General features: G+C 37.2%; 1 protein-coding gene across 2 annotated transcripts in view; it reads left to right on the top strand.

The window, feature by feature from the left end:
- Window positions 1-8,212: 8,212 nt before the first annotated feature.
- Window positions 8,213-15,546, top strand: part of si:ch211-246m6.5 (von Willebrand factor D and EGF domain-containing protein) — a 52,731-nt gene continuing 45,397 nt past the window's right edge. For both annotated transcript variants that reach the window (XM_043222261.1, XM_043222260.1), the window contains exons 1-3: window positions 8,213-8,561; window positions 14,047-14,231; window positions 14,302-14,530. In XM_043222261.1, coding sequence (XP_043078196.1) covers window positions 8,477-8,561; window positions 14,047-14,231; window positions 14,302-14,530 — 499 coding nt within the window. In that variant the 5' untranslated portion in view covers window positions 8,213-8,476. The remainder of the gene's footprint in view (window positions 8,562-14,046; window positions 14,232-14,301; window positions 14,531-15,546) is intronic.

Here is a 15,546-nt window from a genome sequence, read left to right as displayed (position 1 = left end):
AGATTAGAAACGCAGTTTAAGATCCTTAAACTGATGATATGCAGAGACCTGTCTGCTGCGCAAGTAAGTTTTTACTGTTTAAAAGTAAAAAAAAAGTGAACTGTTAATAACCTAATATTAACAGCGCGTGTTTGGATTGAATCTGTTCAAAGCAGAGATTCGTTTGCGTCGAGTTGCCTCATAAAAGTTCGTAAAAATAGATTGGACCACAAGGAATATTACGAATAAAAACAATTTTGAGGTATTTCAAATCACACAGAGTCGCGAACAAATGACTCTGTTAAACGAGTCGTTTGCAAAGATTCACAAAACAGCCCTGTCACTCGCTCGCAGCTGTTTGAATTAGTCTTAAGTGAATCGTTCAGAACCGTTGACCCCCGAATCGACTCAGTTGAGCCGCACGGGATATTTTTTTCACTTATTCACGCGAAAGAAAGTCAGTTCTATTCGTGTAGCCTGTTGTTTCAACTCTGCATAAAATTGTGTCTAGTTTGAATGTCCCGTGAAAGTCACAGAACTCTGCCACAAGCAGGGGGCTACCTAAACCTTGCTAACCATCGAAATATTGACCCCTAATCTATTACTTAATTATTTTGAATACTAGAATTAATTAGCTCTGTGACAAATTCCCACCATTTTGAAACCGCGGTTGGAAAGCAGCAGGTTTGAAGCTCACCGCTAACTCTTAGTAATTACAGTGCAGGAATCACTGTGTAACATTTGGCTGCCAGTCGGCTCTCAAAGTGGCTTGTAATCAACCGAGAGTAGAAGCAGCGAAAAAAAAACCCCTTCCTTTTCCCCTCAAACACACTTAGTTTTCTTAATTACTGTAATTACTGTTTAGAAACAGGCTTTGATTAAATTAGAACAGGGACACTTCACCTTCTGTTTGAGGACGCAAATAATTTGGCCGTAGTTACATTGAAAAATAGGAATGTTTCTTACTATAAAAAGGTTATTCATTATAACCTATGTTTTAAAACACGGTTACTGTTTTACAGCACGTAATATTTTTTTTAATCTTTCATCTTTGTGTGTATGTGTGATTGATTCTGTGTTCGTCGGTGTGCACAGATATGACAGTCCGTCATACTTTGATAGCATGTCAGAGATCAATAAAGCAAATATGCCCAGCTCAGTCAAATCCATTTAAAATTGATTTATTATTCATTTATTTTCAGTGAGTCGTTCAAGGGCGCTGTATGTAGGATGTTCTTTATAAGTCAGCCATTCGGTGAACCAAATCTACACCTTTCAAACGACGATTCATTCAGAGCTGTGTTTATGAGTGATTCAATGACTCGTTCGCTCAGTAGAAACCCATCAAATTATCCAAGAACGGAACAATGCTGTTTTGCAAGCCAGCTCTTGACGTTTCTGGTGTGGTTTTGTTTGGAAATATGTTCGGTGTCAGAGCGGAGTCGGACAAACCAGCGATATTTGGTCTAAAACGTTATTTTAGCATTCGGCAGTAATATAAAATTGCCCGCCTGAGTGCTTGGGCCTCCAGACATCTGAATTAGTTTTAATAGCTATCTGAGACTCTGCTCTACCTTATCATGATGCTGTAACCCCCGCAGTGAAAATTGTATTGACTTTCAACAAACCAAAAACCAGACAGACCCCACTGACCCCGCATCGCCCCCTCTCTCATTCAGTTTCTCTGCACCAGTCCATATCTTACGTGCAGCGTCACGCCTGATCTTGCCTTCAAACCGTCCACCTCCATGTCTGTTTGATCCGTTTCTTAGTAAAAGACGGGATATATCTGATAACGCTGGCTTTACCCGTTGCAATGATCGAAACAGCTTTAGGACCCCGGAGTTAAAATAAATGTTAAAAACAAATAAGAGTCATAGCGTAGTGTGGTATTCTCTGATATCATCAGTGGTACCACATTTTTTTGTGAGGGGATGTTAAATCACATAAATGCTATTTAACGTTTATGAGTATACGGTTAACCTTTTGATAGATGAGGATGATTAATTAACTCGCGAGCACATGGTTACATAAAAGGGGTCCAGCCTGATCTGTAATGATGTTTAATTAACGATAAATCACATATGGTGGGCACTAGTGTGGAGACGAACTCCTGCGGTCTACAGTAACGAACCTCTGAACGTCCTGCTGCTCGCTCTGTGAATGATGTGGGACCGTAAAACCACTTTATACCCTCATTATAGTGTTTCCCAGACACCTCTGAGACGGAGGACGTCGGTACGGCAATATTAGTGGCTTTTAGCGTTGGTTTTGTAAAGTTTTTTGGGTATGTAGCTGTTACTTATCAAAAGATTGTTAAGCTTTTTTTAAACAATTCTAGTATTTTTAGGAGGTATAAAAGGTTTTGCTTATTCGATTAAACGTGTGTCTTCTGGGCTCCCCTCTGTTATTGGTTGGCCAGACTGGCAGCCCCGCCCCTAAACTCGCACCATCGGTTGAGCCAGCGTTGAAATTTTCGAACAAACAAATGAATGCTTTTTGTTTACAGTTTTTGAGGGTAATCGGTACAAATAGTTTTCATTTTATATTTATTGAACGTACACATTTAAAGTTAGTAAAATGACATGTTTTTAAACAAAACAAGAAGCTAGTAAGTAGAAAATAATGCTGAATGCCATAATAATAATAATGATCTAAATAGATTAAATAGTCTTTTTTTTTAATACATTTGTTCATAACAACTGATCACCCGAAAACCAATTACTGAAGAATATTATGGATAAAGCCTCCCTCATTAATTCATTATATATAAGTATGTGTGTGTGTAATTATTTATTCTATATTTATTATTATAATTTTCTTTTTTATTTATTTTTTTTTTTCCCAGAAGCAATTGGGTTCGAAGTTAAAATTCCCTTAATTATGCTTTTGTTACTTCTTAAAGACACTTCAAAAGATACTAATCGGTGGATTGGAGTTAAAATGACTTATGTAAATTATTCTGGATATTGTGATGTTTTTATGAGCTGTTTGGACTCATTCTGACGGGCACCCATTTATTAAAGAGGATTCATTGGTGAGCACATGATGTTATGCTAAATTTCTGCAAATCTATTCTCTGAAATTGACAGAAGAAATGTCTTGAATGACTCGGTAGTAAACAAATGTTCTTTTTTGGGCTATTACCTTTAAGAAAGTAAATATGGGCTATTTAGATACTAAATCCTAACAAATAACACAAATTAAAAGTCCTTTCACACCGCTTGTACAAGTCAATGAATGGCTGTCAGTCAGTAGCAACTCCTTCGTCGTGGTTTTTGTTTGCGTTTCTCATCGTAAACATCGCGGGTGACATCTGGAACAGGTTTCAGCCCCGTAGTCTCTGATTTCCTGGGAGAGGTTTAGGATCAAAGCATCCGGATGATGTTTTCTCCCTTGTGAAGTTGCTTGAAGCGGTCAGGGGAAAGCTCTAGGAGAAGACAAGCTATCAGAGTCCTTCCTGAGCTTGATAATGCTCAGACACTGATGACTTTGCGGTTTTGGCTTGAAAACATTTACAGTCACAGCTTTGCGGAGCTTTTTAACAGGCCGTCGTAAAGATTTTTCTTTGTTTACCCCACTGTTTGGAGAGATGGTGGTAAAATCCAGCCTCAGATGGGAATTTCTGAGGGGGGTTGGTTGTGTGCACGTTTTATTTTGTACATTGTACAGCTTTCTTTTTGTGTGTATGTGCGATGATGTTTGAATTTCAATTCTGCAACCACATCATTTTAAATGTTATAAGAAAGACGGGGTGGAAATAACATCCATGCCTCCACATGGTCACAAAGTTAAATTAAGTTAAATACAGTAGTCATGTTTATTTATTTACTTATACATACATTGTCATACATTAATTTATATTCGCTTTAAACATAGTATAACAGGGCTGACATTATTTTTGGTATTTAAATGTACTGGTTAATTTTTTTTTAAATATGACTTTGCCAACTGGATTAACTTGTTTAAAATAATTAAAATAGTATTTTTTTATTTACTTATTAATTCATAAATTAATTCAAATTAGGAATTTCAAACATATTATAACAGGGTTAAAATAATTATTGGTAACTAAATGTACTGGTTGGTTAAAATGCTGATACTTAATTTTCTAAAATGTGACAGGATTAACTTGTTTAAATTAAGTTAAATTAGTTTTTTTTTTAGCACTGTGCAATTTTTTTCATATCAATAATTATCACAATAAATGTCAAGTTTTTTTATTTCTTTCAGGATTAAAGGCAGATCTTAGCTTCTTTGAGAAAAATGTAAAACGTTTATTGTAGTTTTAAAATATGGTCAGAAAATGACAAACTATTAGTGTTTTAATTCTCTACACTTTTACAGTCATTTATCCTTAACAACTCTAATTGTAAATAATAATTTCTTAGTTCCGCATGTTTTAATGAGTAATATTGTTTCAAATCACAAACAGGTTTGTGTTGCCTGATAATATCAATAATACAGAAGACCAATTTTTTTTAACTATCGATCTTCCATAGTACCGTACATTTATATTTATAATTTATATAGCTCGATAATTATCGTTATCGATTTATCACCCAGCCCTAGTTTATTTATTTACTTATTTATTCATACATTCGTTCATAACAGGGTTGAAATTACTTAAATGATTTTTGATCGCTAAATTTACTGGTGATTAAGATCCTGTTACTTAATTTCCTAAAATATTACTTTGTTAACATGTTCCAAATATATATGTTAAATATATACGTTAATGAAAATAAATACAAATGCTTCAGAAATTTCAGAAAAATCCACAAGTATGCAGTTTTCGTTTTTTATGTACGACAGTCAAAATAAGATTTGACTATGAACACAAGTCATACATCAGCAGATCATCTTCTGAGAGATGTTCTGATACAACAGTGAATACATTAGCACAGCAAGAGCTGCGGTGAATAATTTTCCTCCCAATTTTGTTGAAGTTAACAGCGCCGTCGAGTGAAACAGGACCACGTTTTGACAGATTTGGGCCTGAACGTACACATTAACAATTTATGAATTACCGAATACTCCCTTAAACGACGTAACACTCAGTGTGTCGCGGAAAATTGAGACGGCTTGGCTTGTTACCTGCTGATTTGACACTCGACCCCCTGTGAAGTTTGTTTATGAGCGTTAGAGCAAAGAAAGCAAGACTGGTGCTTGTCAACACAACAGCCACAAAAGCCACTTTCAGATGGGGGGGGGGGAAAATCACATGTGTGTGTTTGTGTTTGAGATGGCGAGACAATCTCAGTCGAAAGCTCAGCATGAAAGACATTGATAAGAATAGTTTTCGCCTAAAATAGCTTTAGAGAAGTCAGTGTTAAATAGACCTCCGCAGATCTGAACTTAAACTGACAGAAAAGTGTCTCGTAAAGCTCCAGCTGCACTGAGGGAATAATTAATTGTGTGTCAATGTCGTTGAATGTCGATTTCTTCTTTTTTAGTCAAGCATTAATGCGTCTTCAAACCCTGAGAATAAAGAAACCTAGAATCTGTGCAGCTAACACAAAGTCAGAAGGAAGAAACATATGCAGGGGAGGGATGAACGTTTTAAATAACAGACCTTTGAAATTGTATTTCAAGGTCTTAAAGGGTTTTCGGAGTGACAGGTTTCCTAAACCGCCACCTTTATGCGACAGCATGACCTTTTAAAACATGAAAGATCTTGGTTTAGCATCCCAGTACATGATGTATGATTTCAGAAGGGGTTTTAAGGTATAAACCTTGTAGTTGAAAAGCCCTTTATCTACAAGGTATTTTTTTTTCACATTTATGCTGCTGAAGACATTTGTAGCTCATACTTTGAACGCCTTTAGATTATTAATTTTACAAGGTGAGCGGTGTCTGAATAAAAAAAAATAAATAAATAAAGAGATAAAAAGAGTTTCAAATGCACTCTTTATTGGTCCTGATTAAAACATTCCTGCAAGTGTCACCTATCCATTAATTGCTAGAATTCTTGCATTGCTAGAAGGTTTTTTCCTTTTTTCTTTTTTTTTATGTAATCACCACTCAAAATATTCCAGGTCATTATCTCAAAATATTCCAGGTCATTATTGATAGGCATTTTCATGAGGCTGGGCTCTGAAAATCACCCTTAAAGTCAGGCTTTAAAGGGATACACTGACAAAAAAAATTATGATTAAAGGATTTTTTTTATCGCAATCTTCTAAATTTAGTTTACTAACTTTAAGCATTTTATTATTTAAATGTAGTTCAAATAAATGCTTGGTAGTTGATTGTTTACTCTTTGATCAGAACATATCCACATAAATATTTGGCATACATCGTTTACGTATGCAATACTTTCAAAAATCATACTATAGGGTGATGCAAATATTTATTTTTGTTATCTTTACGCACAAAAACATATTCTTGTAGCTTCGTAGAAACACGGTTGAACCACCGATGTCACATGAATCATTTTAACAATATCTTCGCTTGCTATGGCAAGGATCAGAGAGCTCCCTGAATGCATCTAAAACATCTTCATTTATGTCTTGAAGTTGAATGAAGAGCTTATGGGTTTGTAAAAACACAAAGGTGAGTAATTGACAGAATTTAATTTTGGGGTGAACTATCTCTTTAAGAATATAGACATTTCCCACAAGGCAAGTGACTTCTGAGTAAAAAAATAAATAAACATATCTCCAAAGGCTCTGAGCCTAAGTCTAGAAGCTTTTGACGTGCCAGGCTGATGATCTGGGGAAAGTTTTATATTTCTCTTATGATGGTAAAAGATTTCGGAACATAGCGCTGGTTCTTGATCACAACTTCTGGGGATCTTCTCTTCAAAGCTCCAGCTTAAAGGAAAATCCCTTCTCAGAGATGCACATCAATTGTGAAGTGGGATGGAGACTTTTTTCAGCCCAAGTCCAAAGGCTCTCCCTTGGCATGAGGTTTGAACTTTAATCCAACAGCTTGAGGGAGAATGAGACCCAAAGACCTTCGCTAAAGCCAGTTCATGACAGGGACCTCAACTTCTTCTCTCAGCCAGACTGCAGGCATTAGAAAAGGATATAACAGCTAAAACTTCAGCCTCAGACAGCTCAGCCCTCTCGCCCTCTTCCAGGTGGCATCCGAGCTGCTCCGTGCCAAGAGATTGAGAGGGATATGCACATTTGGCCAGTCAGGAATTTGGTTTGGAGAAGAACAAGGTGTTGGCCCCCGTCATGAGCTCTGGGGCGCTGAAGGTTTGAGACCAAAAGCTGGATGCTTTCAAGGAGATCCGCTCATATTAAAAAGTTCCAGTGGAATTCACATTGAAAGTGTTGTTAAATGTTAACTTAAATAAAGGTTCCTCGCTAGTTCCTTGCAGGATAAGCTTCGAGAACAACTGTAGTTATATCCGGATCTTCAGATCACCTTTCTTTGGTTCTTGTGGTGCACTGGTTTTAGGTTTCCACCTTTAACAGAGGTAAAATGAAGCCCATCTGGGAGCTTTGAACAACTTACATGTGTTAGCATTCAAAACATACCACAAAAGGGCTCATAGATTCACCCATCCATGATGATAAGTTAGCACCCATTTATTGTTATAAGTCCATTTGACCTCTTTTCTTATTTTTCCACACTAACAGGACTAATAGGAAACATACTTCCAGAGCATATCAAATTCACACATTTGGATGATTTTTAATGGTGTCTTTTTATTTATTTGTGGTAGACTGCACTAATACGATGCTAAGAGAGTAAAAAAAGCCCCATTTAGCAACAAAGGTTTTATAGTTTGAATCTTATTATGAAAGCTGTCATGTTTCTTCTCATTTTCTTTTACTGTAAGTTTCCTGTCCTTGGTTGTAACCTTTATAATAGCGTACTTTTGACATTTTGTACTGAAATACATAATGCTATCTATATTTTATCCTTTTTAAGTTGTACGTTTTCCTCTCTATGCATCAGTTGCGGTGCATTTAACATTGTTTCTCTGTCCCTAACCCTAAAAAACACCCGTGACCCATCAGTTCAAAAGCATGAAACTAGATAACAAGTTCTTTGTGGACCTTTAAAGCTTCCTTCTACTGTAAAACACATTTTTTTTTGCTTCTAATTGGAATCGTGTTTTAAAGCCTTGTGCAGAAACATGCCCCCGTGGAAAAGCGATTTCACTTTTCAATTAAACGCGGAAATAATCATCTTTTCTCCATTTTAGCTTCAGTAAAAACACCAGAGAGATCCTGTAAGTGTCCTCCTACTCTCCAGTTAATTGAGGGCTTCTGACTCGGAGTGCCCCTTCACTCCTCGAGACAGCTGACTGTTTACACACACACGAGGGGAAAAATGGTCCAGGATTCTTCTTACAGCCCATAAATTAAGGACAAGTATGTCTCACGCGAGGAAACTTCCTTAGTCTTTGGGTCTTTGGAGGAATACGTGCCAGCAAGCTTGCACCCCGCGAACTTTTTTTTTTTACCTGTGCAACCAAACTGCCCCAAACTTTCCGATGGGATTCCAGTGGAAACACGCGCGACTGTGAGACTCAAACATGGAACTTTTTAACGTCTTTTTAAAGGCATCCGTGTGCATCTGGTGCCTGTGTCTACAGCCGCTTAAGTCACTTGCTCAGCTGGGTGAGTTAAAAAACACGCTTTAAATAAATAATAACGCGGCTTTAAATGCGTAATTTGGCGCCATTTTAAGGTGGTTTCTGCAGCGCGGATACTGTTGATAGAGGATGCTACATGCAATGTTTGGTTACTTACTCAAGTTTTATTTTTCACTGAAATCAGTTTAAAACAGTTTTAATTCGATTGTTTTTGATCATTTATTTATTTCACTGCAACGCGTTTTATGTTAATACGCAGTGTGTTGTGTTTCATTTTATTTAGCTCTTATCCGTTTAAAAGTTGTGCGCAAGATTTTTGCCTGGCTGCGTCAGGAACATGGTGTTGAGATAAATATGCTTTCAATCCGCAAGACATTGTTTTCATTACTGCTCAATATCCCGGTTCTCCAGCGGGATTGGACAGCTGTTTGAAATCTGTGATAAGCTTCGTTGTAACTCTGCGCACTGACATCCATTTGCGCACCAAATGGGGAGTCTGTCTGCGCCCCTCTCTCTCTCTCTCTCTCTCTCTCTCTCTCTCTCTCTCTCTTTCTCTTTCTCTTTCTCTGTGTGTGTGTGTGCAGATGTTTTCAGCAGTCATTAGAGCAGTCAGTAGGTGAGTATTAAGCCTCAGGGGAGCAGTAATTGTGGGAATGTGAGCCTCATGATTGTGGGGTCAGACTGATTAGTGGGGCTGTGATATCTTTACTGTCCTTTCCTCCAGCTCATGCCTCAGCGCCATTACAGGCTATGGACCTGTGTAAAGGTGTAAATGCACTCATTTATACTGCTGGAACATTTGGCCTGCACATCATTTGCATTGCACTATACTGTTTTGCTTTGCTTAGTGATTTTATTATATTTAATAATTATTTTTTATAGTCTGTATAGAGAGAGAGAGAGAGAGATAGAGAGAGAGAGAAAAGTAAAATAGAATACAAAAAAATTATGTAGTATGCTAACATTTAATAACATTTGTTTTTAATTGTCAATTATATATATATATATATATATATATATATATATATATATATATTTTTTTTTTTTTTTTTTTTTTTTTTTACTATTTTTGATTTATTTATTTTTACTTTTCATTATTTTATGTCGTGCAGTACCTTTAATGACCACAAGGCACAGAAAACCTTAAATATTTTGAATATTTATTTATTCATTTTTTAAATTTAATCATTTACTTTTTTATCCATTCAATTTCAAAATATTTTAGCAGTTTATGTGTATCAGGCATATGGTGATTTTTGGTTGTACTTTGCTTGTTGGTATCACCAGAACGAATATAATGAATGATATTAAAGTTTTAACATGATTGTATATCTATTATTTCATGCTAAACTCTTAACGTTGGCGTGTATATCTCTATTGTTTGGAGTTTTAGGGATAAACAAATCTGTACATAAAATGTTCAGATAAATGTCTCAAAATTTTGATATTGTTTCTTGCACAAAATCGGTCCCGCGGTGTCCTTTCATTCAGCACTTCGCGAACGAGTCCATGATATTTCTTCAGTGAATCATCAGCGTTGACTTTTCAGTCTTTATTAAATGTCCGACAGCTGTGTGTTTGGATCATGTGATATTATCCCTCATAAGCCTCACTCAACAAAATCGAGTGAAAAGAGATGTTACTGAGTCCTCGGGGTCTGGGTGAATTCCTGGCTGAACGAGAGGAGGAAACAGATGAGTGCGTTTGCAACTGTGAAAGTCTTTCGCTTTAATATCAAGGACAGTTTCCTGTGGTCACTGATATTTCATAAAAGCATCAGACCAAACCCATTTTTGAATGAATCTCTCTCTAGAGCCAGAGAAAGCGACTATCTGGAGCTGAAGCCTCTCCTGCGGTGTAATCGGTTCTTCATTCGGCCGAGAGGCAGACTGTCACAACAGATAACTCACATTTAGCAGGCCTGCAACCCTCACACATGCACATATGGATGAACTTGTGTGAAAGTTCTCCAGCTTTAAGAGTCCTTAAACACCATGCTTAAAATAAAGATTCTTTGCGGCTTGTTTGGTTCAGCAGGTTCCTTCTTATTGATTTGTTTTTTGCTCTGTAGGAGTTGAGTTGTGTCTTGAGTTGGTTGTGTAGTTGTTGGAAGGTTAAACCTTGACTTTATGTCTTTATTTAACTTTATCTCACAATGTAGACTTTGTATGAAGTTGCTAAGGTGACATGATGATGGGAAAACAATGAAAGTGGTGTAAAAACGTCCATCTAGCTATCTATATATCTATTTATCTATGTATATATGTATATATATATATATATATATATATATATATATATATATATATATATATATATATATATATATATGTGTGTGTAATTAGTCATGATTAATTACAGGGAGCCACAAAGATAGGTTGTTTCTCGTTCTGTCTGCAAAATGAACGCGAAATTGCGAACGCAAAACTCGTCATGGAAGTACTTTTCCAAACGTATGCAAGTGAATTTAAAATTAATAGGAAACATTTCAGTCATGGAAGTTTTGCATGCTCTGAGATTTGCATTTAGTACCAAAACGTTCACGTTCTGTGCACCTTTTGTAAAACTTTTAAGAACAAACACCAGATTTAAATGAATACTATAATTCACCCGTAAAAAAAAAATTGTCCTCAGAAACTGTTTGTTGGCAAAACTTTTCTGTTCTTTCGAAACTTTTCCGAAACTTCTGCGAGCGAATACAAAGCTGGTTATGGAAAGTATATAATGGTGATGGAAATAGTAGGAAAAACTATAGTGCAATGCACCTTGTGCATCTATTTATGCACTTTTCCAAATTCTTTTGGTTATTTATTAAGTTTAAACCCATTTGATTGACAGTTGAGTACATGCAGCCCTGTTGTCTGGTATATGTCAGAATGAATTAGCGTCATACGGTCAGAGCATTGGTTTGTGGTTCAATTTAAAACACTCGTACGTCAAACTACAGAATAAAACATTCTTTGTGGAAACTTAGGTTCTTCTGCCGTCAACCCCATTTTGCTTCATTTATATTTCACTTCTGAAACCACTTGAAGTTGTCAAAGGTTTTGATCACAAATGGACGTTTATCTTTCATCTTCGGGTGTAACTGGCTAAGCATTGTTCAAAAGCAGTTAAATAGATATGTTGAGAAAGTGGACGGTGTCTGTGTCTAATCTGAAGTTTTCTGTGGAATTCCCTGCTGAGGAAGTGTCTGAAATTCACCCCGTCTCTAAGTCAACAGATTAACCGGGCGTTCTGAGATGTTTACCCAGCAGCGCTGTCCCAGCTTCGGTTAGAAGCCTGAAAACACGAGTGTTTGTGGAACCTTTGACCTTGCGTAGAAAGATTTGACTGAAGTTGTTACCCCTGCAAGCACAGACAGAGACCAAACGTTGCTTGTTCTGTTAAATGTGGCCTTCTGGTGAAACTTTTTACGCTCAAATTTTCAGCTGATTAAACTCCTATTCTGTTTTTTGGTGCGATTCGTCTTTAAGGTCGAATGAATATTTATTGTTCTTGCGTGTCATCTTTTTTATTTTCTGTCAGATACGATGAAAATTTTCTGTTGATATTCTCTACTGTTCTTTTATTGTTATTTTCATTTTCAGTGAAGATATCAAGCACGTGTCTTTCTGAATCTGGCAACGGTGTATGTTTTAATGGAAAGTAAAGCAAGCAAGCACCCAGTAGCTCCTTTTACTTTCATCTTGTCTTTAAAAGCTGGCCACCTTGAAACTCTATTACCTTCTCTTAAGAAGCGTCCCCTCAAATCATCCCCGCATCCAACACCAAACCATTATTAAGTATTTATAAAATGAACACTTAAATGTCTTTATCTTCACTTTGCCCCATTACACCTCTAAGAGTAAAGCTTAGGACGTAATTGTAGAGTAATGATCCTTGAATAAGGCTGGAAAGAGCAGGGCATTATGGACTCTAAACCAGCCGAGACATGATCTCATCAGCTCTCCAGCGGGGCAGAAAGCCCTCTCTGCCCGGCCTCGTCTTCCCTCTGGAGAGCAGACAGGATTAGAGGAGAGATTTTCTGCTCTTTTCCACGCTGGTCAAAGGTCACCTGCCCTTATTCTTTATGAGGACTTTTAGTGGAAACATGTTCCTTTGAACAAACTCTGTATTTGAGACTTGACTGAGAGATGTAGCTTAAACTAGTTCATTTTTCGATGAAAATGCGAGTGCGTTACTATACAAAGCTTTGTTGTACTTTGCCGATGTTTGTTTTGTGTTGTTTCGCTTGGCTTTTTTTTGCTTTGTTTTGCTTAATTGTGCTTTGTTAAACATGTATTTGTTATTTAGCTTTGCGTTTTGTTGTGCATTGCTGACGTTTTCCTTTTTTGCTTAGCTTTGCGTTGTTGTGCTTCCACGACAATTTATATGTTGCTTTACTTTTTTAGTTTTTATTGTGCTTTGCTGAAGTTTTGCTTTGTTCTTTTTATCTTTGTTTTGTTGTGCTTTGCTGACTTTTTTTCTTTTTGTTGTGCTTCGCGGACAGTTGCTTTGATTTTTTTTTTTTTTTGCTGTTGTTTGGTTTGGTTGTGTTTTAGTTTTTTTGTGCTTTTTGTTTTGTGTTCCCTTTTTTGTTTTGTTGCTTTACTTTACTTTTTTCTTTCTTTCAAAATGCTTCCCCGTTCTTTTTGTTTGTTAGGCTTTGGTGGCATTTTTGTTTTGTCTCCTCACATTTTTATGCCGTTGTTGTGTGTGTCTGCACACGTGTGTGTGTGTGTGTTTTTGTGTTTATATCTATTATTTAGTTTCGTTTTGTTGTGTTTTTGTACTTTGCTGATATTAGCACCAAGTGAAAGTCCCGTGTACTGTCTAAAGTCTGCATTTTCCCACAAGTCTATTGTGTCTATAACTTCTGCTATCTGCCCTGTCTCTGCTTGCCATGTTCACGGTAAGAGACGGCATAACAGCCAGCCCCAACTTTCTATTAGCATGTTCAGAGGGAGCGTTAGAGGATTAACAGTGTACTGCTGGCTTCAGGCGTCCTCATACAAAAAAACTAGACAGGTCCTGTCGATATTTCCTCTCATAATTAGCCGCAATAGTGACATCCGACCCACTTCGGCTCTGAGATACAGGAAGGAGAAGGATAAGGTGTTACAGATGTGCTGTCTGAGAAAATGGCAAGGGATTATAAAGGTTTTAGCCTGAAAGTCACACGACTATTTTTGTCTCCGCTTTGCCGTGAGACCCGGACACACGTCAACGATTCGGCCGACCTTTACAGCGTAAAGTTAGGAGCAAGGAAAAGGGGGTCAGATAAAGGTGCGTTATTTTTACCCCAGAAAAACGTCAGTGGCTGAGGAGGTCACTTTAACCCCCATTTGGGTTTTAATGAACCTGAGTGACGTTTTCAAGCCACCGCAATGACACAGTTTTCGACCTTCTCGCTCGCTGTCTTCTGAGCTCTGACCTTTGTCTTTGCCGAAAGGTTGTTTTAAACTCTTTTATGAATATTAAAGGTTGTAATTCAGTCTTTGGTTTGACTGTGTCCTTGGTTCTTTCAGCTCCAGAATGCTACCCGGGCGGATACAGGACATTGAGAAACGCGTATCGTAGCGTCGATTTCGACTCCACTGAACTTCAGAACACAGCGATACAGGATCTAATCTGTGACCATTCGTTGCCGCCCGGATGGTACCGATTTTCAATAAACAACAAGCCCGCGGAGATGCCGACCCGCTGTGTTGAGGTGAGAAGTTGTCGATTAGTTCTGACTGCTATCCAATCTGCTGGTTCTTGATCTCTGTTTCTTGTTGCAGATGAACCGCTGTGGGACGCAGGCTCCGGTGTGGTTGTCTCTGAAGGACAGCTCTCTCCCGAGGCCCGGAGAGGTCAAGCAGCTCTCGGCCTGTGCCACCTGGCAGTTCTTCCACGGAAGCACCAAAGACTGCTGCCTTTTCCGTATCCCAATCTCGGTCCGGAATTGTGGAGAGTTCCTGCTCTACTTCCTTCAGCCGACACAGGGTTGCATGGGATACTGTGCTGAAGGTAGAATAACGTCACTCGTTTTGATGGTTTACAAACACAGGGTAAAAAAGGACCTAGGGTACATGAAATGAAATCAGGTGTAGGCCACATTTCATCTCTAAAAATATTTAATATTAGGAAAATAATGTCATCACACACAAAAAAAGTAACGATCCTAAAACATTTGACAATGCGTGAGACCAAAAATTTGGTGTTTGAAATTAAAGGTCGGAATAAAATGTAACAGGCATAATTCACCATAAGAAACAATAAATAGTTTATTTTTGGCTTCTATAGATGCTCCCTTCACAACAGCCCAGTGAGAAACTGCCATCTAATTTGTAGTGGATGATCAATATTTTACTTTCTTGGGTCGCATTTCTTCTCTGACGTCCTCAAACATCTCCTGGATCCATATAAATGACTGTATCGCCAACCGTGTGTGAGAGTATTTGGGTCATTTTTAGTTTAGGATCGATTTTGGGCAACTGAAGTTCTGCGGGGAAGAAAATCAGATTACTGGATTCATGTAGCAATATTTCACGGATTTATGACACTTCCATGACGGCTTCAGGAAGAAAGAAAAACTGTTTGGGTTTTAGAGTTTTGGCACTAAAAGCTAAAAAGTAATTAAAGGTATATCTATCTATCTGTCTAACTATCTGTCTGTCTGTCTTTTTTATTTAATGAAAACGTATTGATTTAATAAAAACATCATCCTTTATGCTTCATAGGACTGCTTTTTATAGTTTTGCATCATTTGGTAACTGGGCTTCTAGAAAAAAAGGAATCTGAATAATTTATTATATTATTATTATTATTATTATTATTATTATTATTATTTGTTGTGAATAGTTTTGCGATATTGAGCTTCAAAGTTTTTGGATTCCATATAGACTTGTGTAGACAGAACCCTTTTTGTTTTCTTAAAAAAAGGCAAAAAAAATGTACATGGCTTACAAAAAGAGACATCACGTAATGTTAATAAGAATATTATTATAAACTCCATTTTGACAAAAATGTCAGATAGGACCATA

This window comes from Puntigrus tetrazona, chromosome 22 (genome assembly GCF_018831695.1).
Source record: "Puntigrus tetrazona isolate hp1 chromosome 22, ASM1883169v1, whole genome shotgun sequence".
Classification (NCBI taxonomy): domain Eukaryota; kingdom Metazoa; phylum Chordata; class Actinopteri; order Cypriniformes; family Cyprinidae; genus Puntigrus; species Puntigrus tetrazona.
This window is presented reverse-complemented; position numbering and strand designations above follow the sequence as displayed.